Source organism: Anolis carolinensis, unplaced genomic scaffold (genome assembly GCF_035594765.1).
Source record: "Anolis carolinensis isolate JA03-04 unplaced genomic scaffold, rAnoCar3.1.pri scaffold_7, whole genome shotgun sequence".
In the NCBI taxonomy this organism is placed as follows: domain Eukaryota; kingdom Metazoa; phylum Chordata; class Lepidosauria; order Squamata; family Dactyloidae; genus Anolis; species Anolis carolinensis.
In genome coordinates this window covers 3351707-3377757 of record NW_026943818.1, presented here as the reverse complement: position 1 = coordinate 3377757, position 26051 = coordinate 3351707, and the positions used below count along the sequence as shown (strand labels likewise).

Genomic DNA, 26051 nt, shown 5'->3' with positions numbered 1-26051 from the left:
GGGCACGTGGCTTCCCAGAAAATCATTGGACGCCAAAAAGTACAGTGTGCGAAATACAAAATTGTATGTGCCAAACCTGGTTTTCCCCTTTCCGATGCAACCCTTTTATTGTGGATATTAGTGTCGTTATTATTATACAGAGCATTGCATTCCTCTCTGCCGCCGAAAGGTCTGTTGACTCCTGTAATCCAGAAAATATTCTATTACAGTTATTTTTATTCTGCTGGAGGGGTGGATCCCACAAAGGCAAACAAAGACAAGGCAAAGGAATGTGTATGTATGCATATTATGTATCTATGTGTCGATATATATACACACACATACATGCATTACATACAGACACTCCTTTGCCCTGCCTTCTTTCGGTTTATATATATCTGCTAGCTTGGGTACCCGGCTACTTAAAGGATTTAAAGTTTGTTATGTTGAACAAGTTTGCTCTCGATGCGTCATCGGTGGGGTTCAGTGTGCTCTCTGGCTATAGGGTAAACTACAACTCCCACTGTGGTGAGTCAATGCCCTCCAGTAGGTTGACTTAGTCATGGGATTTTGTGTGCCAAGTTTGGTCTAGGTCCATTATTGGTGGAGGTCACAGTTCTCCTGGTTGTGGGTTATGGGTGAACTACAACTCCCAGAAAGGAACTTCGGTTCCCCCAAACCCCTCCAGTAACTTGGTACTAATGGAAGTCCCCTTTGAGTGAGTTGCACTCTCTCAGCCTCAGAGGCTTGCAATTGGGGCCTTTTCCCTAAAGGCAGAAAGGTGTGCCTCTATGGACAGCATATTAATTTGGAAGGGAAATAAATGCATGGCTCGGCAGAGCAAAATCAATACTTTTGTTTTGGCATTTCAGCAGAAAACCAAGCAGGTTAATGACTACTTTCCGATGGGTTCAGGCTGTTGCCGCCAGCCGCATTGCAAGGGTTCAATCTGAGGAAAATGTCACATTCCATGGAATTCGCACTCGAAGCCGGGCACGGGTTTCCCAAATCAGGTGGCTGTTTGTTTCTATGGATCCTAATAAATACCCCAGTGGGCTCTGAAGGATTTCCCTCTTTCCTTCTGGTGCGATCTGAAGTAATAATAATAATTATTATTGTATCTTGATTCATGACCTTAGGAAATGGTGCAGCTTAAATAAAACAGCAGCAGTGTCAGTTGTTTGGGATTTGTAGTTTGACAAGGTCCAATCCCTTTTCTGCCATCCAAGAGAATATTATTATTCTCTAATAACTAATTATTATCATTATTACTACTACAGTAGAGTCTCCCTTATCCAAGACTTGCTTATCCAAGCTTTTGGATTATCCAATGCATTTTTGTAGTCAATGTTTTCAATATATCGTGATATTTTGGTGCTAAATTTGTAAATACAGTAATTACAACATAACATTACTGCATATTGAACTACTTTTTCTGTCAAATTGGTTGTATAACATGATGTTTTGGTGCTTAATTTGTAAAATCATAACCTAATTTGATATTTAATAGGCTTTTCCTTAATCCCTCATTATCCAAGATATTCACTTATCCAAGGTTCTGCTGGCCCGTTTAGCTTGGATAAGTGAGACTCTACTGTATTATTATTAGATTGCAATTTTTAAAAACAGCAGTGATTCACAGTCAAGAATCGCTCAGGGTTTGTAGTTTCCCAAGGTCCACAGCCTTCCCTGCCGAACTACAGACCCCAGGAACCCAATAGCATTGAGCCACAAAGCATTGGAACTACAACTCCCAGCTTTCCTAAACAGGGGCACCTTAAAAGTTTCTCACCAAACTACAAGTCCCAGGTTATGTTCAAACGGGGAGTGGACTACATGGCATTCGGGGGACCTTCCAATGCCATAGATTGAATGCAGTTGGACCCAGTTAATAACAATAATAATAATAATAATATAATTTTGTAATACAATATAATAATATTAATTATATATTATATATTACATGTATATTTATTAATAATATTACAATATATAGATATAGTACAATATGGTAATTTATTGCCAGTATTGTGCTATGCTAATAATATAATACTGTATGTAAATTTAATTTGTAAACCGCTCTGAGTCCCCTTCGGGATGAGAAGGGCGGGATATAAATGTATTAAATAAATAAATAAATAAATAATAATAATAATAATAATAATATCAATAACAACAACTTTATTTTTATACCCTGTTGGTGTTTATGAAAGACCATGGTGAGCGACGTTGCACGGGGCCCTTATTTGGCCAATGCAGAGGCTCCAGGGTCCTCTCAACCTGCCCATTTCCAGGATTACGGCCCTGGGGGCCTCCCCTCCTCTTCCCTCCCAGTAAAACCAGTCCCAGTCCTCCTCCTGGGTGACTCTTTGCAAGAGGAGTCCTTGTGCTGCAGACAGATCAAGCAAGGGAGGGAGGCAGCAGAGAGGACAGCTGTCCATCCATCCATCCATCCATCATCCATCTGTCATAGGTCTTCTGGCCGAAGAAGCAGCAACATCAGCTGGCTTTGGCCTCGGACCCAAGGAAGGCAGGAAGGAAGGGGGCACTTGAAGCCACTTCGGGGCCCTTTTGCATCCATTGAGGGCAGCAGGAGCATTGGGTGTGTTTTGAGCCTGTTGACTGTTGCATTTGTCCATCGAGCGTATTTGTGGGCAACCGTTTGCAGCCCGAGTCAACGGGGTGTACTTTCAAGTCCCCTGAGTGCTGTTCGGGACAGGTTTTGAGTCCATTTTGTGCATTTTGAATACATTCAGCACGGTTTTGGAGCCAATGTGGTGCAATTTCGAGTTCATCGTGTGAATTCCAGACCCACTGGGTGCATTTTGATTCAGTTGGGTGTATTTTGAATCAGTTGAGTGCATTTTGAGCGAATTCAGTGTGTTCTGAATCAATTTAATGCCTTTCGAGCCAATTCGGGGCATTTGGAGTCCGTTGATTATATTTTCAATCCTTTGAGTGCATTTGGAGTCCGTTGAATATATTTCTGGGGCATTTGGAGCCAGTGCGCGGGCATTTGGAGCGAAATGGGTTTTGTTTGAGTCAAGTTGTGTATATTTTGCATCCATTGAGCCCCGTTTGAATCAATTCTGGTGCATTTTGAGTCGGTCAAGTACATTTTGAGTCAATTCTGAGTCTATCTGTAACCCCTTGAGCTTCTTTTCAACCATCTGGGTCTGCATTTGGAACTGGTGGAGCCCAGTGAGTCCCTTCTGAACCCTTTGGGTGCCTTTGGAATCCATTCAGGGCATTTTGAGTCCATTGAATACATTTTGATTCCATGGGATATATCCTGAGTCCACTGAGTGTCCTTTGAATCAACTGAGTGCATTTAGAATCCGTTGAGTCTTGTTTGGGTCCATTGAGACTGTTCTGAGTCTCGGGTCTATTCAGAACCCTTTGGGTGATGGTTTATTGAGAGTCCATTGGGTGCATTTGGATCCCTTTGTGTGTATTCAGAGTCTATTCTGAACCCTTTTGGTGCCTCTAGATCCCCATGAGTGTATTTGGAGTCCCATTAACTGCATTTGGATCCCAGTGTAAGTGTATTTGGGGTCTATTCTGAGCATTTTGGGTGCATTTGGATCTTCTTGAGTGTATTCTGAGTCTATTTGGAACCCTTTGGGTGCCTTTGGAGCCCCTTACGTGTATTCTGACTCTATTCAGAGTCCATTGGATGCCTTTGAGTCCCCTTGAGTGTATTCTGAGTCTATTTGGAATGTTTTGGGTGCCTTTGGAGCCCCTTACGTGTATTTGGAGACTATTCTGAACCTTTCAGGTGCCTTTGGATCCCCTTGAGCATATTCTGAGTCTATTCAGAGTCCATTGGGTGCATTGGATCCTCTTGAGTGTATTAAGAGTCTATCTGAAACCCTTTGGGTGCCTTTGGAGCCCCTTACGTGTATTCTGAGTCTATTCAGAGTCCATTGGGTGCAATTGGATCCCCTTGAGTGTATTCTGACTCTATTCAGAGTCCATTGGGTGCCTTTGAGTCCCCTTGAGTGTATTCAGAGTCTATTTGGAACCCTTTGGGTGCCTTTGGAGCCCCTTACGTGTATTTGGAGACTATTCTGAACCTTTCAGGTGCCTTTGGATCCCATTGAGTGTATTCTGAGTCTATTTAGAGTCCATTGGGTGCATTTGGATCCTCTTGAGTGTATTCAGAGTCTATCTGAAACACATTGGGTGCCTTTGGAGCCCCTTACGTGTATTCTGAGTTTATTCAGAGTCCATTGGGTGCCTTTGGATCCCCTTCCAAGTGTATTCTGACTCTATTCAGAGTCCTTTGAGTCCCCTTGAGTGTATTCTGAGTCTATTCAGAGTCCATTGGGTGCATTTGGATCCTCTTGAGTGTATTCTGAGTCTATTTGAAACGCTTTGGGTGCCTTTGGAGCCCCTTGCGTGTATTTGGAGTCTATTCTGAACCTTTCAGGTGCCTTTGGGTCCCCTTGAGTGTATTCAGAGTTTATTTGAGTGCCTTTGGAGCCCCTTGCATACCCATGGAGGGGGTCCCAGGGGGAGCCAAGGCAGGGGAGCATCCCCGCAGCCTGCGAATCCTGCCTGGGCAGCTGAGCCCGATGCCGCCGTCCAGGAGGGTGCCCTGTCCCCAGCGTCCCCTTCCCTCCCGGGCCCCGTCCCTCCCAGGTGCCTGGGTGGGCGAGGGGCCCTGGCCGGGTCCCAGAGGGCGTGGCCCCGAGGCGGAGGAGGGAGGCGGGGCCTTCTGGCGGGTGTGCCTTCTCTTTTACAAGAGCCAGCGACAGCAGCAGGCACCCAGCCCTCCGCTCTGCCTCCTCTTCGGGAAGACGGCCACTGCCGCGGCCAGGAGGAGGAGGATGGCGGCGGCTGCTGTGGTAACCACCTCCGAGGAGGAGAGCCCCAAGCTCCAGCTGTTTGTTAAGGTGAGTGATGGGGTCACACGAGGTCACAAGGGGTCCCTCCCAAGGAGCTGTCCATTCACACAAGCCCCGTGCAGGAAGGCATTCAAGCTTCACTGTCATAACAATAACAATAATAATAGGCATCCAGTAATAATAATTACAATTACAATAATAATAATAATAACAACAACAACAACAACAACCCTACTCGTATCTGCATGCATTATTCACTAATACATCACACAGTCCTAGACACTTGGGAAGTGTCCGATGTGTGATCCAATACAAAAGCAGCATAGTAATGCTATGCTAATTTTATACACACACACACACACACACACACACACACACACACACACACACACACATATATATATATATATATATATATATATATATATATATAATGCAATAATTTTTAAATATATAATATATTATAGGTAAAGGTAAGGGTTTTCCCTTGACGTTAAGTCCAGTCGTGACCGACTCTGGGGGTTGGTGCTCATCTCCATTTCTAAGCTGAAGAGCCAGTGTTGTCCGTAGACACCTCCAAGGTCATGTGGCCAGTGGCATGACTGCATGGAGCGCCGTTACCTTCCCGCCGGAGCGGTACCTATTAATCTACTCACATTTGCATGTTTTCGAACTGCTAGGTTGGCAGGAGCTGAGGCTAACAGTGGGCTCTCATTCCGCTCTCGGGATTTGAACCTGGGACCTTTATACTTATAATATTGATATAATATACAGTAGAGTCTCACTTATCCAACGTAAACGGGCCGGCAGAACGTTGGATAAGCTAATATGTTGGATAATAAGGTGGGATTAAGGAAAAGCCTATTAAACATCAAAATAGGTTATGATTTTACAAATTAAGCACCAAAACATCATGTTATACAACAAATTTGACAGAAAAAGTAGTTCAGTACGCAGTAATGTTATGTTGTAATTACTGTATTTACAAAATTAGCACCAAAATATCACGTTATATTGAAAACATTGACTACAAAAATGCGTTGGATAATCCAGAACGTTGGATAAGCGAGTGTTGGATAAGTGAGACTCTACTGTACCTTTATATTTATAATTTTGATAATAATATTATAATGTAATACAATATAATAATAATAACATAATATTAATTATATATTAAATGTAATATTACTAATAATACTACCATATAATGATATAGTACAATATAGTAATATAATGTTTATATTGTGCTATGCTAATAATATATTGTATGTACATTTGATTTGTAAGCCGCTCTGAGTCCCCACCGGGGTGAGAAGAGCAGGATATAAATGTAGTAAATAAATAAATAAATAAATAAAATACTACTACTATTAATAATAATAATAATAGTAATAATAATGATGATAGTAATAATAGTAATAATTTCTTACCTGTCTTTGCAGCTCGAGGCAGGTCACAACATAACTATACCAACAAACACGATCGAATATACATATTTTAACAATAGCAACAGCTATTTATTCATGTTTGTATGTATGTATGTACTGCCCACTTCTCCTTATGACTCAAAGGAAGGACCCTATAATTGTTTATGGGATTCACCAACCAAACCCCCAAATACTGCTATTGTTCTCCAATGCAGCAATGCTTTCAATGGGAAGTTGAAAGGGAATTCCTATTATTTGGAGTCCATTCGGGGCGCCTTGAGTCCATTGAATACACTTTGATTCCATGGAATATATTCTGAGTCCTTTGAGTGCCCTTTGAATCGGTTGAGTGTAGTCTTGAGTCCATTGTGTCTATTCTGCTGTACAACCGACCCCCAATATGGGTCCACGGAGCAAGGCTTTTAATGGGAAAGGTTGCTCTTGTCACTCCACGGAGCCATGCTTTTCATGAGGAAGTCATTATTTATTATTATTGATCTTACCCCAAACATTAACTTTTGGGGGTCAGTTGATTCAGACCTTTATGGGGGAGAATACTAGTCAGGAGAAAATAATAGTAGGAGAAGTCAGGAGTCAGGAGAAGTCCTGTAGTCAGCAGAAAATAATAATAATAATAATAATAACAACAACAACAACAACCCAGCATATCTCTCTTGTTTGCCGTATCAGGCTATGTTGTTGTGTCAATAATAATAATAATAAATAATAATAAAGGGATCTTCACGCATCATCCGAAAATACATAACACAGTCCTAAACGCCTGGGAAGTGTTTGACTTGTGATTTTGTGATACGAAATCCACATATATATCTCGTTTGCTGTGTTATGCTATGTTTTTGTGTCAATAATATAGAATCAAAGAATAGACCACATGGGCCATCTAGTCCAGTCCTCTGCCATGCAGGTAAAGCACAATCAAAGCATCTCTGACAGATGCATCTGGACATCATTGCCTTAAATGTCACTTTAGAGAACCCCAATTGTATCTCTAAGCTTTCCAATAATGGAATAATAATAATAATAATAATAATAAGAAGAAGAAGAAGAAGAAGCATATAATAATAATAAGCATATCTGTCTTGTTTGCTGTGTCATACAATGTTGATGTGTCAATAATAATAATAATAATTTAAACAATATGGAAGCAATAGACATTGACAAAATCACGATCTGCCAACTGCAAAAGGCCACCCTACTGGGATCTGCATGCATTATCCGAAAATACATCACAGAGTCCTAGACACTTGGGAAGTGTTTGACTTGTGATTTTGTGATACGAAATCCAGCACATCTATCTTGTTTGCTATGTCATAATAAAATAATTTAAAATAATAATAAAATCAGACTGTTGCATTAAATGCCAAATTTGGAAACACTTCCCCAAGCTGTCCCTAAGCTTCCCATCATTTTAGTGGTCCAAGGATAGGAACTATGTGCATGCCATTAATCTGGAGTTTCTTTAAAGACGTGAGTTCGAATCCTCCCCAATTCCAGATTCCTTTTCGACCTCAGCCTGTTTGTTTATGTGTGTTTTTGTTTTCTAATGAGGGCCCTTCCTCATTGTTTGTCTGTTTGCTGGACTTCCTTTGCGGCGATAATTGATAATTACGATAATTTCCCCTCCCGATTTGTGAGAAGTGTCATCCTTCCTCTCGGTGTTTAATTTCAGAGGAGGAGAAAGACATGCAGGGACAGCCCAAGCCTTGGGGCAAATGCCTCGCTCCCAGGCCTCACCCAAACCGGTTTAACCCCAGTGTTTTGCAAAGGCCCTAAACACTTTGGCGTAGCTCCAGAGAGCAGCTTGCAAAATAATAATAATGATAGTAATAATAATAATAATAATAATACGAAAACCAGCATAACTATCTTGTTTGCTGTGTCATACAATATAATAATAATTTTTTAAATAATAATAATAATACTTACAAAATCCATCATATCTAGTTTGCTGTGTCATACAATGTCGTCGTGTCAATAATAATAACAACAATAATAATAATAATAAGGCCACCCTACTGGGATCATCCGAAAATACATCACACAGTCCTAAACGCTTGGGAAGTGTTCGACTTGTGATTTTGTGTTACGAAATCCAGTATATAGATCTTGTTTACTGACTATGTCTTTGTGTCAATAATAATAATAATACAGTAGAGTCTCACTTATCCAAGCTAAATGGGCCGGCAGAAGCTTGGATAAGTGAATATCTTGGATAATAAGGAGGGATGAAGGAAAAGCCTATTAAACATCAAATTAGGTTATGATTTTACAAATTAATAATAGTAATAAAACTTTATTTATATACCGCCTTATCTCCCGGATGGGACTCAGGCCAGTTTACAGTAATAAAAGCAACACAAACATTACATAACAACATAATAACACATTTTTAAACAAAGTAAAATAATACAATTATAACAATAAATAACACTTACATGACCAGATCAAGGACCAAAACATCATGTTGTACAATAAATTTGACAGAAAAAGTAGTTCAATACGCAGTAATGTTACGTTGTAATTACTATATGAATTTAGCGCCAAAATATCATGATATATTGAAAACATTGACTACAAAAATGGCTTGGATAATCCAGAAACTTGGATAAGTGAGGCTTGGATCAGTGAGACTCTACTGTAATAATAAATCCTAAAATTCCAATAGAGAAAACCTTCAAAACAACCCATATTATTTAAAAGGTTTTTAAACAGAATGACATACTGCAGTATTGAAAAAAATCCCATGCCTTTTGAAGTAACCAGGAATGGTTGCTAATGGCACTAATGAATAATAATTGTTGTTGTTATTATTATTTTTATCCCCCTTATGTCTTGATTGAGATGCAAAAGCAACTCAAATTTTTAAAAAATGCAGTTTAAAAATCTATAACGTACAAATATTAAGATAGAATTAAAGGCACAGATGAGTAAAAATATTATTGTTGTTGTTGTTATCAAAACAATGCCGTTAGAAGTTTTGGCCGAGGCTTGGGTGCAGCCTGCAGATGAGTTGACGCCGCGCCCCAAAACCGTTCTCCTCCCAACGGCTTGGTTTCGTTTGGCTCCTTTCCTAAAAGGAAGAAACCCCAAGGTGTGGGCTGTAGGGGGGCTTCATGGGAAGCTTCTGGGGTGACCCTCTTCTCCCCTTTTTCCCCAAAGGCCAGTGACGACGGAGAGACCATTGGGCACTGTCCCTTCTGCCAGCGGCTCTTCATGATCCTGCTCCTGAAAGGGGTCCCCTTCACGCTGACCACCGTGGACACCAAGCGGTAAGGGCAGGGACCCAGTGGCCATCTAGTCCCACCTCTTAACAGTCCTCCTGTTGGGAAGGCACTGATCCAGGGCTGGGAGGGAGCTACCAAAGGCCATCTAGTCCATCCCCTCAAACTTTTTAAGTGGAGGGCCGATTCACAGTCCCTCAGACTGTTGGGGGGCCGGACTAAGATGAAATAGTCCAAAATTAAGATTGTTGTGTGCCTTCAAGTCATTTCAGACTTAGGTCAACCCTGTCTAAAGTTTAGGACAGAGGCCAGGTAATGGGACCTTGGAGGGCCTTAGTTTGGGGACCCCTGATCTAGACAATCTTATAAGACCATAGGTAAGCAAAGAGACCTCCAAAGACCATCTAGATGGTCTCATAAGACCGTAGATAAGGAAAGAGACCTCCAAAGACCATCTAGATGATCTCATTAGACCACAGGTAAGCAAAGAGACCTCCAAAGACCATCTAGATGATCTCATAAGACCACAGGTAAGCAAAGAGACCTCCAAAGACCATCTCAATGGTCTCATAAGACCATCGGTAAGGAAAGGGACCTTCAAAGGCCATCTAGATGATCTCATCAGGCCATCAGAAGACCATAGACAAGGAAAGAGGCCCCCAAAGACCATCTAGATGGTCTCATAAGAACAAAAGGTTTTTACTCCTACTTCCTTTCTCACCCCGAGTTTTAACCTAGTGTTCATGTGGCCCGCCTTTGGTTTTATTGTTCTTTTGATCTTGTTTAATGTAGTGTATATTTTCTTTTATTGTGTTGTTTAATGTGCTATGATTTGTTGTTCTATTATATTTTGTTATATTGTATTGTTCTGGGCATGGCCCCATGTAAGCCGCCCCGAGTCCCCGTTGGGGAGATGGTGGCGGGGTATAAATAAAGTTTATTATTATTATTATTATTAAAGTGACCTCCAAAAGACATCTAGATGGTCTCATAAGACCATAGGTAAGGAAAGGGATCTTCAAAGGCCCTCTAGATGATCTCATCAGGCCATCAGAAGACCATAGAAAAGGAAGGGGACCCTCAAAGACCATCTAGATGGTTTCATAAGACCATCAGTAAGGAAAGGGGCCCCCAAAGGCCATCTAGATAATCTCATAAAACCATAGGTAAGGAAAGGGAACCTCAAAGGCCATCTAGAAAGTCTCATAGGACCATAGGTAAGGAAAGTGACTTCCAAAAGCCTTCTAGATGTCCTCATAAGGCCGTAGCTAAGCAAAGAGACCTTCAAAGACCATCTAGATGATCTCATAAGACCACAGGAAAGCAAAGAGATCTCCAAAGACCAGGTAGACTTAGGTCAACCCTAAGTCTAAAGTTTAGGACAGGGGCCAGGTCAATGACCTTTGAGGGCCGCAACCAGCCCATGGGCCTTAGTTTGGGGACTCATGATCTATAGCATACATGGGCAAATTCTGCTCTGTCCTTGCAGGTCCCTGGACGTCCTGAAGGCCTTTGCACCTGGGGCCCAGTTGCCGGTGCTTCTCTATGAAGGGGAGCCCAAAACGGACACCCTCCGCATCGAGGAGTTCCTGGAGGAGACCCTGGGACCGCCTGAGTAAGTCTAACAGGAGGAGGAGAAGGAACAAGGCCCAGTCTCTGGCTCCCAGGCCAGTCAGAGGAACGCTCGTGTGGATTTATTTGTATTCTTTCTCCCTTTTCCTCTACTCCCTCCTTCCCCTCCTCCTGCAGCTACCCCACTCTGCTGCCGAGATACAAAGAGTCCTCCCTGGCCGGGAATGACGTCTTCCTCCGCTTCTCGGCCTTCATCAAGAACCCCGTTCCTTCCCAGGATGAAGGTGAGAGAGTGGTGGCCTTAAAAGGTCAGGGGACGAGGACTGGGAGCCGTAGTGTCCCTAAGGCAGGGATGAGTGTCCCAAGTGCCCCCTTCTCATTCCTTGGAAAACTACCCCTCTCCTCAGCTCTGCACCGGAACCTGCTGAAGGCCCTTTGGCGGCTGGACAAGTACCTGAACACCCCGCTGGACTACGAACTGGTGCGCGACCCCTTGCTGACCGTCTCCCGCCGGCGCTTCCTGGACGGGGACCAGATGACCCTGGCCGACTGCGCCCTCCTCCCCAAACTCAACATCGTCCACGTAAGTCAGGGCCCCTTGTTGAACCCGGGAGCCGCCAGTCACTTCTGCAGCTCCGTCTTCCCACATTTACAAGGGTTATCCAGAAAGTTGATTACGTTTTGGAATTAAAAATGAACAAAGTATAGGAGAAAACATTTACCATATGCAGTTGAAAGCCACACTCAAATACCACTTCTCAACATAGTCGCCATTCAAATCTAGGAACTTGACATAGCAATGAATGGGCTTGGCAACTCCTTCCCCACAAAATTCTGCCGCTTGCGTCCTCAACACAGCGTTTTGGGGACAATGTGCAGCTGTGGGAAGGGGTGATCGGCTGGTTGAGGACGCAAGTGGCAGAGTTTTGTGGTGAAGGAGTTGCCAAGCTCATTCATGGCGACGATGTGCAGCTACGGGAAGGGGTGACTGGCTGGTTGAGGATGCAAGCGGCAGAGTTTTGTGGAGAAGGAGTTGCCAAGCTCATTCATCGCTATGATAAGTGCCTAGATTTGAATGGCGGCTGTGTCAATAAGTGGTATTTGGGTGTGGCTTTCAACTGCATATGGTAAATGTTTTCTCCTATGCTTTGTTCATTTTTAATTCCAAAACGTAATCTACTTTCTGGATGACCCTCGTATGTCCCCTGTTTACATCATGTTACATAGTGTTATTACATTATAATAATACAACTATATCTATCTATCTATATATATACTAGCTGTGCCCGGCCACGCGTTGCTGTGGCGAAGTATGGTGGTATGGGAAATAAAGTATTGAGGAATTGGTGGTAGTTAAGTTAAAGGGTAAAGGTTTTCTCCTGACATTAAGTCCATTATAAATGGGTTATATAGCTGTGTGGAAGGGCCTTGAGTCTATACTGCCATATAATCCAGTTAAAATCAGATAATCTGTATTTTATAGGCAGTGTGGAAGAGGCCTAAGTGAGGCCTAACTCTGCCTGTCCCCTGGGCTGAGTGGGTTGCAAGGAGACCAAGTGGGCGGGGCCTAGCCTTCTAACTATTTTTTTGTATTTTTATAGCATTTTATAGTGTTTTCAGTGTTTTATTGTATAATGTTTTATGCTGATTTTATATTGGAAACCGCTCCAATATAGCAGGAGAGAGGGCGGTATACAAATAAACTTTTACTCACTTACTTACTTACTTACTAACTGGCAGCAATTGGATAAAAATCATTATTCCTCTCCCTCTAATTAGGACTTTTTCTTTTCTTTTTGTTGTATGAACGTAGAGGGATGGATGAGGGGTTGTGCTGCCAAGTTTAGTGTTTCTGGGATGTGTGATTTTGTTATTTTGTCCTAGGCTGAAATTTTACTACCCTTTTATATATAAACTAGCTGTGCCCGGCCACGCATTGCTGTGGCAAAGTGGTGGTGGTATTGGTTAAAAATTGTTGTGTAATTTTTATTTGACGTAATTTGTATTTTTAAATTATTTTTATTGTAAGTTATCTTTTTATTTATTATATTTTATTATTTTCTTGTATTAGTTTTAGTTATTTTCTGTTATTATAGTATTTTATTATATTAATTTTTAGTGCTTTTAATTATTTTTTATTGGGTTGCTAGGAGACCAAGTTGGAGGAGCTTAGCCTTCTAACTGGCAGCAATTGGATAAAAGCAATTATTCCTTTCCCTCTAATTAGGACTTTATTTTTCTTTTCTTTTTGTTGTATCAACCTAGAGGCGTGGATGATGAGTTGTGTTGTCAAATTTCGAGGTTGGGGGGCCTGTAGTTTTGTTGTTTTGTGGGTCGCCATGATGCCATCACTCTTTTATATATATAGATATATATAAATTATAACAATCCCATTATTTGCTCAGTGCTCCTGAGCTATGGAATGGATACAGTTTGATTCAAAGCTATGTATGGCACAATGGGAGTTGTAGTGCGACTCCTGGGATCCCGACCCATGGAGATGCGGCGCACTACGGATGCCAGGGGCCAGAGGTGGGCATGCGTATGGGAATCTGTGGGGTGTGCCCCTGATGCTGCCCTTCCTCCCTGCAGGTCGTGTGCCAGCATTTCCGCCAATGCGGGATCCCCAAGGACCTGCGGGGAGTCTGGCGCTACCTGGAGAGCGCTGCCGAGGTCAAGGAGTTCAAGTACACCTGCCCCAACAGCCAGGAGATCCTGCAGGCCTACAGTGCTGTGGTCCGGCCCCTGAAGCAGCCAGAATAGGGGCCCCGTGCGGAGACTCACCCTTCTTGGGAACGCTCCCTCTGTGAGATTGGATTTCCGTCATGAAACTTGCTATTCTTGGGATTTCACTGGTGAACTCACCCTCCTTGTGACCTCACCCTTCTTGGGATTGTGTCTGTCGTGAAATCACCCTTCTTGTGAATTCACTGTTCTTTGGATTGGACTTCCGTGGTGAACTCACTATTTTTAGCATTTTGCTGGTGAATTCACCCATTTTTTGTAAACTCACCTTTCTTGGGATTGTGTCAGTCATGAAATCACTCTTCCTGTGAATTCACCGTTCTTTGGACTTTGGACTGGACTCACTATTTTTGAGATTTTGCTGGTGAACTCACCTTCCTTGGGATTGTGTGTCATGAAATCACCCTTCTTGTGAATTCACCGTTCTTTGGACCGGACTTCCGTGGTGAACTCACTATTCTTGGAATTTCGATAGTGAACTCACTGTTCTTGGGATTGGGCTTCTGTCACGAATTTACTCTTCTTGGGATTTTGCTGGTGAACTCTCGCCCTTCTTGTGAACTCGCCATTCTTGAGATTGTATCTCTGTTGTGAAATCACCCTTCTTGTGAACTCACCGTTCTTGGGATTGTGTCTCTGTTGTGAAATCACCCTTCTTGTGAACTCACCATTCTTGGGATTGTGTCTGTTGTGAAATCACCCTTCTTGTGAACTCGCCATTCTTGAGATTGTGTCTCTTGTGAAATCATCGTTCTTGGGATTGTGTCTCTGTTGTGAAATCACCCTTCTTGTGAACTCACCGTTCTTGGGATTGTGTCTCTGTTGTGAAATCACCTTTCTTGTGAACTCAACGTTCTTGGGATTGTGTCTGTTGTGAAATCACCCTTCTTGTGAACTCACCGTTCTTGGGATTGGGCTTCCGTCGTGAATTCACCCGCCTTGCAATTGTATTTCTGTAAATGAATTCTTGTGTCTGTGCTTGTAAACTCACCATTCCTGGGATTGTGCTTCCATCATGAAATCACCGTTCTTGTGAACTGACCATTCTTGCGACTGGGCTTTCACTATTCCTGTGATGATTCCTGTGACTGGTCTGGTGTGCTCACCATTCTTGGGATCGGGCTTCCATCGTGAACTCACCATTCTTGTGTACTCACTATTCTTGGGATTAGGTTTCTGTCGTGAATTCATTCCTTTTGCAATTGTACTTCTGTAAATGAACACACCATTCTTGCGACTCTGCTTTTGCCATGGACTCACTTTTGTTGTGATGACGGCACAAGGATTGAGGTCTGGGCGTTCTTTGAAAACAGAGACTCTTTTCATTCTATGTAGGAGCTGATAGCATTGCCATGAGGTTGGTTGATGATCTTGGCCCCAACCAAGCGTCTCAGTTGAGATCAAAGCAGAATATTATTATTATTCTTGCAAAGCCCTTCCCCTTCCCCAGATCCTCTCCATCCACAAAGCACTCCCCTTCCTTCCTGTCCTCCTTCGTCGTCGTTAACATTAATTACTCTCCAATGAGACGTGATGCTGCAGCAAACGAGGCCGATGCCAACTTAAAAGTCTGCATTGAGCAGAAGCATCGGCCCCAAGTCCCCTTCTGTCAAATCCATATGAATTAGGGCAAAGCCCATAAACAGGAGGCAGGTTTTGGTGAAAGGCTCTTGTTTCGTATTCTGAAAAGCGTCTTTATTGTTTCAAGCATCATTCCGTTTTTAAAAATATTTAAAACATCTCATTAAAGGCAATCGTATGAGCGTCCTTTTGTTGCCATTTGGGAAATTCAAGGGTCTTCGAAATCCACTCCAGTCGGGTCCTTCTTCCTGGAGCAAAAGGGAGGAAAGGGATCGGGAAAATAAATGCACGTAAACATGGCAAGTCATATTGATGCAAATTGGACATTAAAATAATAAAATGATGATAAGATGTATGGAGAAGAAAGCCTAGGCAGAATGAATGTAGTGCTGTGATAGATAAGGCCGATCTCATTGTTGTCTGCATTTAATAGAAGTATAGCTAGCTATTCCTCCTATGGAGGAAAGGAGCCTGTTATTGCAGCAAATGAGGCCAATACCATTTTATAGTTTCCAAGTCAATATTCTTATGTAGAAAAGGTGGGAGGAGTGTGTTGCTGCAGCAAATAAGGCCAATACTGTGTTGTCGAAGGCTTTCATGGCCAGAATCACTGGGTTGTTATGGGTTTTCCAGGCTGTTTGGCATGTTCCAGAAGCATTCTCTCCTGATGTTTCCTCACTTACTTAGTTTCCAACAGACTTCTCAACCTCTGAGGATGCCCGCCATAGATGTGGGCAAAACGTCAGGAGGGAATGCTTCTGGAGCATGGCCATACAACCCGGAAAACTCACAATTACCCAAGGCCAGTACTATTTAGTAGAAGTAGCCAGTCAAGTCGGATACCTTTTGAATCCAGGGTTAATGAGCGATTCTCCCGGAAGCCGCTTTCTGGCCAACGGTTGCCCGGATCCGGCCGCTGGCTTTGCGGGACTTAGATCTAAGGAAAGAAAGAGAGAGAAAATCCAGGAAAAGAAAGAAGGGAGAAATGACAGAGCTATATTTATCTCATTTTGCCCAAGATACATTCCAGTGCAAATTGCATATTTAATTATTCTATTTCAATATATGCATTTTGCAAGTTTTCAATTGCATTGCTGAGGTCAAGAGAGAAAATAATAATAATAATAGCAGCAACAACAATTATTGGTTTTTCCATGAATAATGTTTGGTATCAAGTATTAAATACCGTATATACTCGAGTATAAGCCGACCCAAATATTAGCTGAGGCACCTAATTTTACCACAAAAAAACTGGGAAAACATTGACTCCAGTATAAGCCAAGATGCCAGTAAAATTACATTAATTGAGGCCTCAGTAATTTAAATGTTTTTGAATCTTTACATCAAACTATAATTTAAGATATGACTGCTCAACTCCGATTCAATCATTATTTTCATCTTCTTCAATGTAAATGTGCTTATGTATCCTTTTAATACTAATAGAGTGAGATAATAAATGTAATAATAATAAATGCAGTAAAATAATAAATGTAATAATAAATAAAGTAAAATAATAAATGTATTAATAATAATAAAATAGAGTAAAATAAATGTAAAAGTAACAACAATAATAGAGTAAAATAATAAATGTAATAATAATAATAAATGCAGTAAAATAATAAATTTAATAATAGAGTAAAATAATAAATGTATTAATAATAATAAGAATAGATTAAAATGTAAAATTAACAATAATGGAGTAAAATAATAAATGTAATAATAATAAATGCAGTAAAATAATAAATGTAATCATAAATAGAGTAAAATAATAAATGTAATCATAAATAGAGTAAAATAATAAATGTATTAATAATAATAAAAATAGAGTAAAATAAATGTAATAGTAGCAACAATAATAGAGTAAAATAATACATGTAATAATAATAAATGCAATAAAATAATAAATGTAACAATACCAATAATAATAGAGAAAAATAATAAATATACCATATATACTTGAGTATAAGCCGACCTGAATATAAGCCCACCAGGACCCTCACCCGAGAATAAGCCAAGGAGGTTTTTTTTTTCCGTCCTAAAAAAGGGCTGAAAAACTAGGCTTATAATCAAGTATATACAGTAATATTAAAATGCAGTTCAGACTAGATGCCGCAATGGCTCACCTGCTGCTGCAAAAATGCTTCTTGAGCTGGACTTTCCAGGGCTGCTGACTGGTGAAGCGGCCAAAACCTCTGCAAAGATCAGATGAAAAACATATATATATTATTTATGTGCATTGTGATCAAAATGCACATCAATAATATAATGCACATGACATAATATTAATTTTGCAAAAATATTACAAAATATAATTTGGCCATGCGGACCTTGCAGGCGTTGCTCCAAGGCCTGGACCTTTTCTGCCAACGCGAACATCAGCCCTTGCAGCTCCTTCCGTGCCTCTGCCGGCGGGGCCTTCTCGAGGTCCAGCGTCACGCCCGGGAGCCGGAGGGTGGCCGTGGGATCGCCTAGGGTCACGGAGGGGCTCCTGCCCAGCGCCAGGGCTTCCCTGCAAGGGAAGCGGGTCAAGCCAAGGAAGAAGAAGCCCTGGCCTTGCCGGGAGGGGACTGAATGGCCTCCAACCTCAACACTCACCTGAGTCTGGAGATGTCGCTGCTGCCGGAGCCGCCCTTGAGAGAATCCTTCCGTTTGATGGAATCAAGGAGCCAGACATTCAGGGAGGGAAAGGGAGGAAAGAAGGACGGAAGGGGCGAAGAACAAGGCTGGAGTTTAAATCGCTTACAAATGGGAAAGTATCAGACTTCTATTTACCTACCTACGTATTTATCTACCTACCAACCAATCTACCTAACTACCCTTTTATCTACCCATCTATCTACATGCCTACCTGTCTATTTATTTATCTGCCTACCTGTCTTATCTACCTACCTACCTATTTATCTACCCATTCATCTACCTATCTACATACCTTTCTATCTACCTACCTGTCTACCTATCTACCTACCTATCTTGTCTACCAGTCTACCTACTCATCTATCTGCCTACATTGTCTACCTATCTATTTACCTACGTATCTACCCATTTATCTACATCCCTATCTATCTACCTGTCCCTATTTACCTACCTACCTATCTTGTCTACCTGCCTACCTACTCATCTACCTGCTTTGTCTACCTACTTATTTATCTACCCATTTATCTACCTATACATACATTTCTACCTACCTACCCATTATCTACCTACCTGTCTACCTGTGTATCTACCTGTCTACTTATCTACCTACCTGTCTTAGCTATCAGTCTACCTACTTACCTATCTGCCTACCTTGTCTACCTGCTTATTTATCTACCCATCTGCCCATTTATCTGCATACCTATCTAGCTACCTGTCCCTATTTACCTACCTACTTATCTTGTCTACCTGCCTTGTCTACCTACCTTTTATCTACCTATCTAAATACCTATCTACCTACCTACCCATTATCTACCTACCTATCTACCTCTGTATCTACCTGTCTACTTATCTACCTACCTATCTTAGCTACTAGTCTACCTACTTATCTATCTGCCTACCTTGTCTACCTACTTATTTATCTACCCATCTGCCCATTTATCTGCATACCTATCTAGCTACCTGTCCCTATTTACCTACCTACTTATCTTGTCTACCTGCCTTGTCTACCTACCTTTTATCTACCTATCTAAATACCTATCTACCTACCTACCCATTATCTACCTACCTATCTACCTCTGTATCTACCTGTCTACTTATCTACCTACCTATCTTAGCTACTAGTCTACCTACTTATCTATCTACCTACCTTGTCTACCTATTTACCTACCTACCTATCTTGTCTACCTGCCTATTTATCTATCTACTTACCTTTCTACCCATTTATCTATCTACCTATCTTATCTGCTTACCTATCTACTTACTTATCTTCCTACCTACTTATCTACTTATCTATCTATTTACTTAACTACCTTCCTACTTATCGGCATTAAAGGAATGTTTTGGAAAGGGACCCAAAAGTAGAAATCCTCCTTTCTTTACCTCCTTCGCCTCCGAGGCAACGGCACCCAAACTCCAGAAGTCGTGAGCGTCAGTGACTCTGTTGGGAAAAGAAATGGTTGTTTGGTTTTAAATCAGGTTTTTTTTTTGTTCGTTTGTTTTGCTTTTTGCAGGGAAGGGGGAGCCCTTTGCCACTGTGTTTCTGGGCATCTAGTCCAACCCCAAAAGGAAAGCACCGGTGGGACTCCCTGCCACAGGATACCCTTTTTCCTCTGCTCTTTTCCCAACTGTAAGTACAGATATGTAGATATAGATATATTGAGGAATGCCTTTATCAATTACATAAATACAATGATAGAAAATCCTGGTAGAAATACATAAATATAATAATAATAATAATAGGAATACATAAATGTAATAATTTTTTTTTTCATGTCAGGAGCAACCGGAGTTGCTTCTGGAGTGAGAGAATTGGCCGTCTGCAAGGACGTTGCCCAGGGGACGCCCGGATGTTTTTGATGTTTTACTATCCTTGTGGGAGGCTTCTCTCATGTCCCCGCATGGAGCTGGAGCTGAGAGAGGGAGCTCATCCGCGCTGTCCCCGGGTGGGATTTGAACCTGGCAGCTTTCAGGTCAGCAACCCAACCTTCAAGTCACAAGGCTTTTATCCCCTAGGCCACCGGAGGCTCCTAATGTAATAATAATATAATATAATTGAACTACATAATTGAACTATAATTGATCCCAGAAGGGCAGTTGGTTCTCGCAGAAGCAGAGGCAGCAGGAGGACATTTTGCTCCCTGGCTTCAGGTAGGATTTGGCTAAGATTTGGCTAAGATTTTAAACTGAGTGTGGGCTTGGCTCCTGTGGTCAAAGTCTAACTGTTGTGTGACTGTTGTGTTGAAAGAGAGCCAGGTACTTAAGTTGATTGACAGCAGGCATTGTCCCCTGTTAATTGAGTTTCTGGGAAAGCTTTATTTGCCAGTGTCACGCGCGCCGTCAGGCACCTTTACTAACTATCCTTTGCAGTACATACAGGAAACAAAGCAACATAAACAAATACACAAAGAGGTGGTTTGTTGCAGTTTGCACATAAAGTGCGTGCATATTACTTAAGTGTACAAAGATCCCACTTGGCCACCACGCTCACCAAGAGATGCAACAAAAGCAAAACATTCCCATCACATGCACCAGCTGTGGCATGTTCCACTTTTTCACACAAAAACTAGACAACTATATCTGCTCCAAATGCAAACAGATGACTCTGATGGAGCAGAGGATCCAACAGCTCGAGCACCGTATTAAGACCCTTAAGGACATTCAGGCACTCGAGCTCTTCTTGGACACTGCACAACACGCTGCTGTAGATCAGCAGCCTGCATCACACCAACACCACCAAGACCATGATCAGGAACCTTATGGGGAGATCAACTCAAAGGTAGACAACCCTCAGGCTTGGAAGGAGGTCACCCATAGAAGGAGACGCAGGACCAGGCAGCCTCCGCAGAACTCCTCTGCTCAGCTGCATTTACACAACAGATTTGAAATTCTTACATCATTAACATACAATCAGGAAACATACCTTGTGGAGGACCACAGTTTCTTAGATACCACTCAGTGGACCACCCTGGATCAATGCGCAGGGGATAGCCCTGACGGGGACAGTGCATCACCACATTCACACTTATGTAATCATGCAAATGCTCCATCCCCAATCATAGACCAGGAGCAACAGGAACATCCTTGGGAGAGTAATGGGCTCTCGGATGTATCTCAATGGATTGTCATTGATGAATGCACTGGGGATGTTGAGGAGGAGGACAACACTTTACACCTACATGATTCACTTCAACAGGAACACTCTTCAGGGGACATACACACTGTCTTGCACAAAAGGGACCCTGTCAATCCTCAAAGGAAACAGGTCTTGGTAGTAGGTGACTCCCTCCTTAGAGGAACGGAAGCCATCATTTCCAGACCGGATGGGATGGCTCGAGAAACATGCTGCCTCCCGGGGGCAAAAATACACCATATCACTCAGAGGCTCAGCAGGCTCCTAAAGCCCCATCACCCTCCCCACCTTATGTTGATTCATGTAGGTACCAATGACACCGCTAGGCATACTTTTCAAAAGATCACAAATGATTTTCGAGCTCTGGGAACAAAGCTAAAACTGTATAATGTACATGTGATCTTTTCATCCCTCCTCCCTGTTGTAGGATACGGCTCTACAAGGGCCGGAAAAATAGTACAGGTCAATAACTGGCTCAGAAAATGGTGTCAAGAAGAGCATTTTGGCTTCCTTGACCATGGTCTACTCTTCCAAGAGGATGGACTACTGGCAAGCGATGGGGTGCATCTCACAAAAGTAGGAAAACATCTTTTTGCACATAGACTCACAAACCTCATCAGGCGCACTTTAAACTAGATCCACTGGGGGAGGGGAACAACAGCCTGGCGAACACTATATTACCCACGACCACAGGGAACCGCCGAAAGGCTAAACGGAGGGCTGCACAAACACAGCAAGGACCAAGTACAGAGAGCACAATAATCCCAAATAAACAGTTCGAGGGGAGGTCACAGGGGCTTACATGTCTTTACACTAATGCTCAGAGCATGGGAAATAAGCAAGACGAACTCCAACTCCTAGTACAGCACCACACATACGATGTCATAGGCATCACTGAAACCTGGTGGGATGACTCCCATCACTGGAATTTAACCATTGAGGGCTATAACCTCTTTCACAGAAATAGAACAAAGGGGAGAGGAGGGGGAGTAGCTTTATATGTCAAAAACAGTTATGTTGCAGAAGAAATGCAAGACTGTAATCCGGGAAACCAGCTTGAAAGCATCTGGATAAGAATCAAGGGAACCGGGACTCAAAAAGATCTTGTCGTGGGTGTCTACTACAGACCTCCGAGTCAGGATGAAGGACTTGATGAAGCCTTCTGTCAACAGCTGACCAAACAGGCACAAAGAAGAGATATAGTAGTCATGGGCGATTTCAATTATCCCGATATCTGCTGGAAAACAAACTCAGCCAAGAGTACAAAGTCCAACAAATTCCTCACTTGCCTTGCAGATAATTTTATGGTCCAGAAGGTAGAAGAGGCAACAAGGGGATCAGCAACTCTTGATCTAATCTTAACAAATGTGGAAGACCTGATCAATACAGTTGAAGTGGTTGGATCCTTAGGGGCAAGTGACCATGTGCTCCTGCAGTTTGCAATACAAAGGAATGCTGAAACTAAGACAAGTCAAACACGCATTCTGGACTTTAAGAGAGCTGACTTCCAAAAAATGAAGGAATTACTGAGCGGCATTCCATGGACGCCGATATTAAAAAACAAGGGAGTTAAGGATGGATGGGAGTTTTTCAAAAGTGAAATACTCAAGGCGCAAATGCAAACAGTGCCAACAAAGAAGAAAAATAAGACAAGTGCAAAGAAGCCAGAATGGATGTCCAAAGAACTTCTAACTGAGCTAAAGCTCAAAAGTGACATGCACAAGAAGTGGAAAAGGGGAGAAATCACCAAAGAAGAATTCAAACGTATAGCCAACACCTGTAGGGAAAAGGTTCGCAAGGCTAAAGCGCAAAATGAGCTCAGGCTTGCCAGGGACATAAAAAACAACAAAAAAGGCTTTTTTGCTTACGTTGGTAGAAAAAGGAAGAAAAAGGAGGCGATAGGGCCATTGCAAGGAGAAGATGGGGTGATGGCGACAGGGGACAGGGAAAAGGCAGAACTACTTAATGCCTTCTTTGCCTCGGTCTTCTCACAAAAAGAAAGCCATCTTCAACCTCAGCAACACGGAATGGACGAAGGATTGGGGGAAATCCAACCCCAAATAGGGAAACAAGTTGTCCAGGAACACCTGGGCTCTCTAAACGAATTCAAGTCCCCAGGGCCAGACCAGCTACACCCAAGAGTACTGAAGGAACTAGCGGAAGTTATTTCAGAACCACTGGCAATTATCTTCGAGAGTTCTTGGAGAACGGGAGAAGTCCCAGCAGATTGGAGGAGGGCAAATGTGGTCCTATCTTCAAGAAGGGAAAAAAGAACGACCCAAACAATTACCGTCCGGTCAGCCTCACATCAATACCAGGCAAAATTCTGGAAAAGATCATCAAGGAAGTGGTCTGCGAACACTTAGAAACAAATGCGGTCATTGCTAATAGTCAACACGGATTTACCAAAAACAAGTCATGCCAGACTAATCTGATCTCTTTTTTCGATAGAGTTACGAGTTGGGTCGATACAGGGAATGCTGTGGATGTAGCGTACCTGGATTTCAGTAAGGCCTTCGACAAAGTCCCCCACGACCTTCTGGCAAGGAAACTAGTAAAATGTGGGCTAGACAAAACTACGGTTAGGTGGATCTGTAATTGGCTAAGCGAACGAACCCAAAGGGTGCTCACCAATGCGTCGTCTTCATCATGGAAAGAAGTGACAAGTGGAGTGCCGCAGGGCTCCGTCCTGGGCCCGGTTCTGTTCAACATCTTTATTAACGACTTAGACGAAGGGTTAGAAGGCACGATCATCAAGTTTGCAGACGACACAAAACTGGGAGGGATAGCTAACACTCCAGAAGACAGGAGCAGAATTCAAAACGATCTTGACAGACTAGAGAGATGGGCCAAAACTAACAAAATGAAGTTCAACAGGGACAAATGCAAGATACTTCACTTCGGCAGAAAAAATGGAAATCAAAGATACAGAATGGGGGACGATGCCTGGCTTGACAGCAGTGTGTGCGAAAAAGACCTTGGAGTCCTCGTGGGGAGGAAGGGGAACATGAGCCAACAATGTGATGCAGCAGCTAAAAAAGCCAATGGGATTCTGGCCTGAATCAATAGGGGAATAGCGTCTAGATCCAGGGAAGTCCTGCTCCCCTCTATTCTGCCTTGGTCAGACCACACCTGGAATCACACTGTGTCCAATTTTGGGCACCACAGTTGAAGGGAGATGTTGACAAGCTGGAAAGTGTCCAGAGGAGGGCGACTAAAATGATGAAGGGTCTGGAGAACAAGCCCTATGAGGAGCGGCTTAAAGAGCTGGGCATGTTTAGCCTGCAGAAGAGAAGGCTGAGAGGAGACATGATAGCCATGTACAAATACGTGAGGGGAAGTCATAGGCAGGAGGGAGCAAGCTTATTTTCTGCTGCCCTGCAGACTAGGACGCAAGGGAACAAGGGCTTCAAACTACAGGAAAGGAGATTCCACCTGAACATCAGGAAGAACTTCCTCACTGTGAGAAGGGCTGTTCAGCAGTGGAACTCTCTCCCCGGGGCCGTGGTGGAGGCTCCTTCCTTGGAGGCTTTTAAACAGAGGCTGGATGGCCATCTGTCGGGGGTGCTTTGAATGCGATTTCCTGCTTCTTAGCAGGGGGTTGGACTAGATGGCCCATGTGGTCTCTTCCAACTCTACTATTCTATGATTCTATGATTCTACATAAATATAATAATAATAATAATAATAATAACAACAACAACAACATCATGATTGAAATACATAAACATAATTAACATAAATATAATAATAACAATAATTGAACTACATAAATGTAATAATAATAACATAATAATTGAAATATTTAATTATTTATTTATTTCTATCATTTCTACCCCGCCCTTCTCACCCGAGGGGACTTAAGGCGGCTTACAGACTTTATGCTGATACACCATAGTACAATAAAATAAACATTAAAACAGTGAAAACAGTTATAATATACAATATACAAAATTTAAAATAGTGCATGATATATACATAAATATAATAATACATAATACATACATATAATAATAATACGACAAAAAAACCCCTGGGAAAATAATAATATTGTAATCATGATTGACAGCAGTTGTCCTGCTGCCTCCTTGGTCCCGCCCCCCCCCCTTTACGCATGCGCAGAGGCGCCCTTCCCTTCCGTTCTCACAAGATGCGGCTCCGGGGTTTTCCTTCGAGGAAGAGCAGGCAACGTCCTCTTCCTTCTTCGGCATCCAAGACCTGCAGCCTCCCTTGAAGCGCCATCAATGTGCTTCTGCACCTCCTCGCTCACTGTTGTGCATGATTGACAGGCAGGCAGGAAAGCCCCACCCCTAGGGGATCCCTGTCCAATGAGAACCTCTGGCCACTTTCAAGACTGCAAGGTGACATCACAGGCAAAGGCGGTGCTTGCAGCTTGGCAACTGGCTGGAGGATTCTGGGAGTTGGAGTCCAAAACTCCCCAAAGGGCCTCACTCGCGGGTAAAGGCTGAAATGGGGCCATGGTTGGACCCATTTCATATGCAAATATTCAATATATTTCCAGTCCCAAAAACACATTTAGCAGGGTATCTCATGCATATGCAAAGATATGCAAATATGCAATATATTCCCCATCACAAATGCACATGTAGGTCCCTAGAGTGGGGGCATCTTGTTATGCATACGTAAATATATGCAAATATTCAATATATTCCCGGTCCCAAATGCACATGTAGTGGGGGGCATCTCATTATGCATATGCAAATATATGCAATATATTCCCAGTCTCAAATGCACACGTAGCATGGGCATCTCATGCATACGTAAATAAATGCAAATATTCAATAAATTCCCAGTCTCAAATGCACATTTAGCGGGAGCATCTCATTATGCATATGCAAAAATATGCAAATATGCAATATATTCCCTGTCC

General features: G+C 42.4%; 2 protein-coding genes across 2 annotated transcripts; one reads left to right on the top strand and one right to left on the bottom strand.

The window, feature by feature from the left end:
* Nucleotides 1–79: 79 nt before the first annotated feature.
* Nucleotides 80–15582, top strand: clic3 (chloride intracellular channel 3). The gene is made up of 6 exons (XM_008123387.3): nt 80–4877; nt 9437–9546; nt 10988–11113; nt 11248–11354; nt 11478–11653; nt 13663–15582. Exons 1-6 carry the CDS (start codon nt 4479–4481, stop codon nt 13831–13833), a joined length of 1089 nt encoding a protein of 362 aa, XP_008121594.1. The 5' UTR covers nt 80–4478; the 3' UTR covers nt 13834–15582.
* On the bottom strand, nt 9434–25447 carry paxx (PAXX non-homologous end joining factor). The gene is made up of 7 exons (XM_008123388.3): nt 25308–25447; nt 19411–19468; nt 17992–18038; nt 17724–17905; nt 17520–17588; nt 16240–16333; nt 9434–15644 (listed from the first exon to the last, which is right to left on the bottom strand). The coding sequence occupies exons 1-7, from the start codon at nt 25400–25402 to the stop codon at nt 15605–15607; spliced, it is 585 nt and encodes a 194-aa protein (XP_008121595.1). The 5' UTR covers nt 25403–25447; the 3' UTR covers nt 9434–15604.
* Nucleotides 25448–26051: the final 604 nt, after the last annotated feature.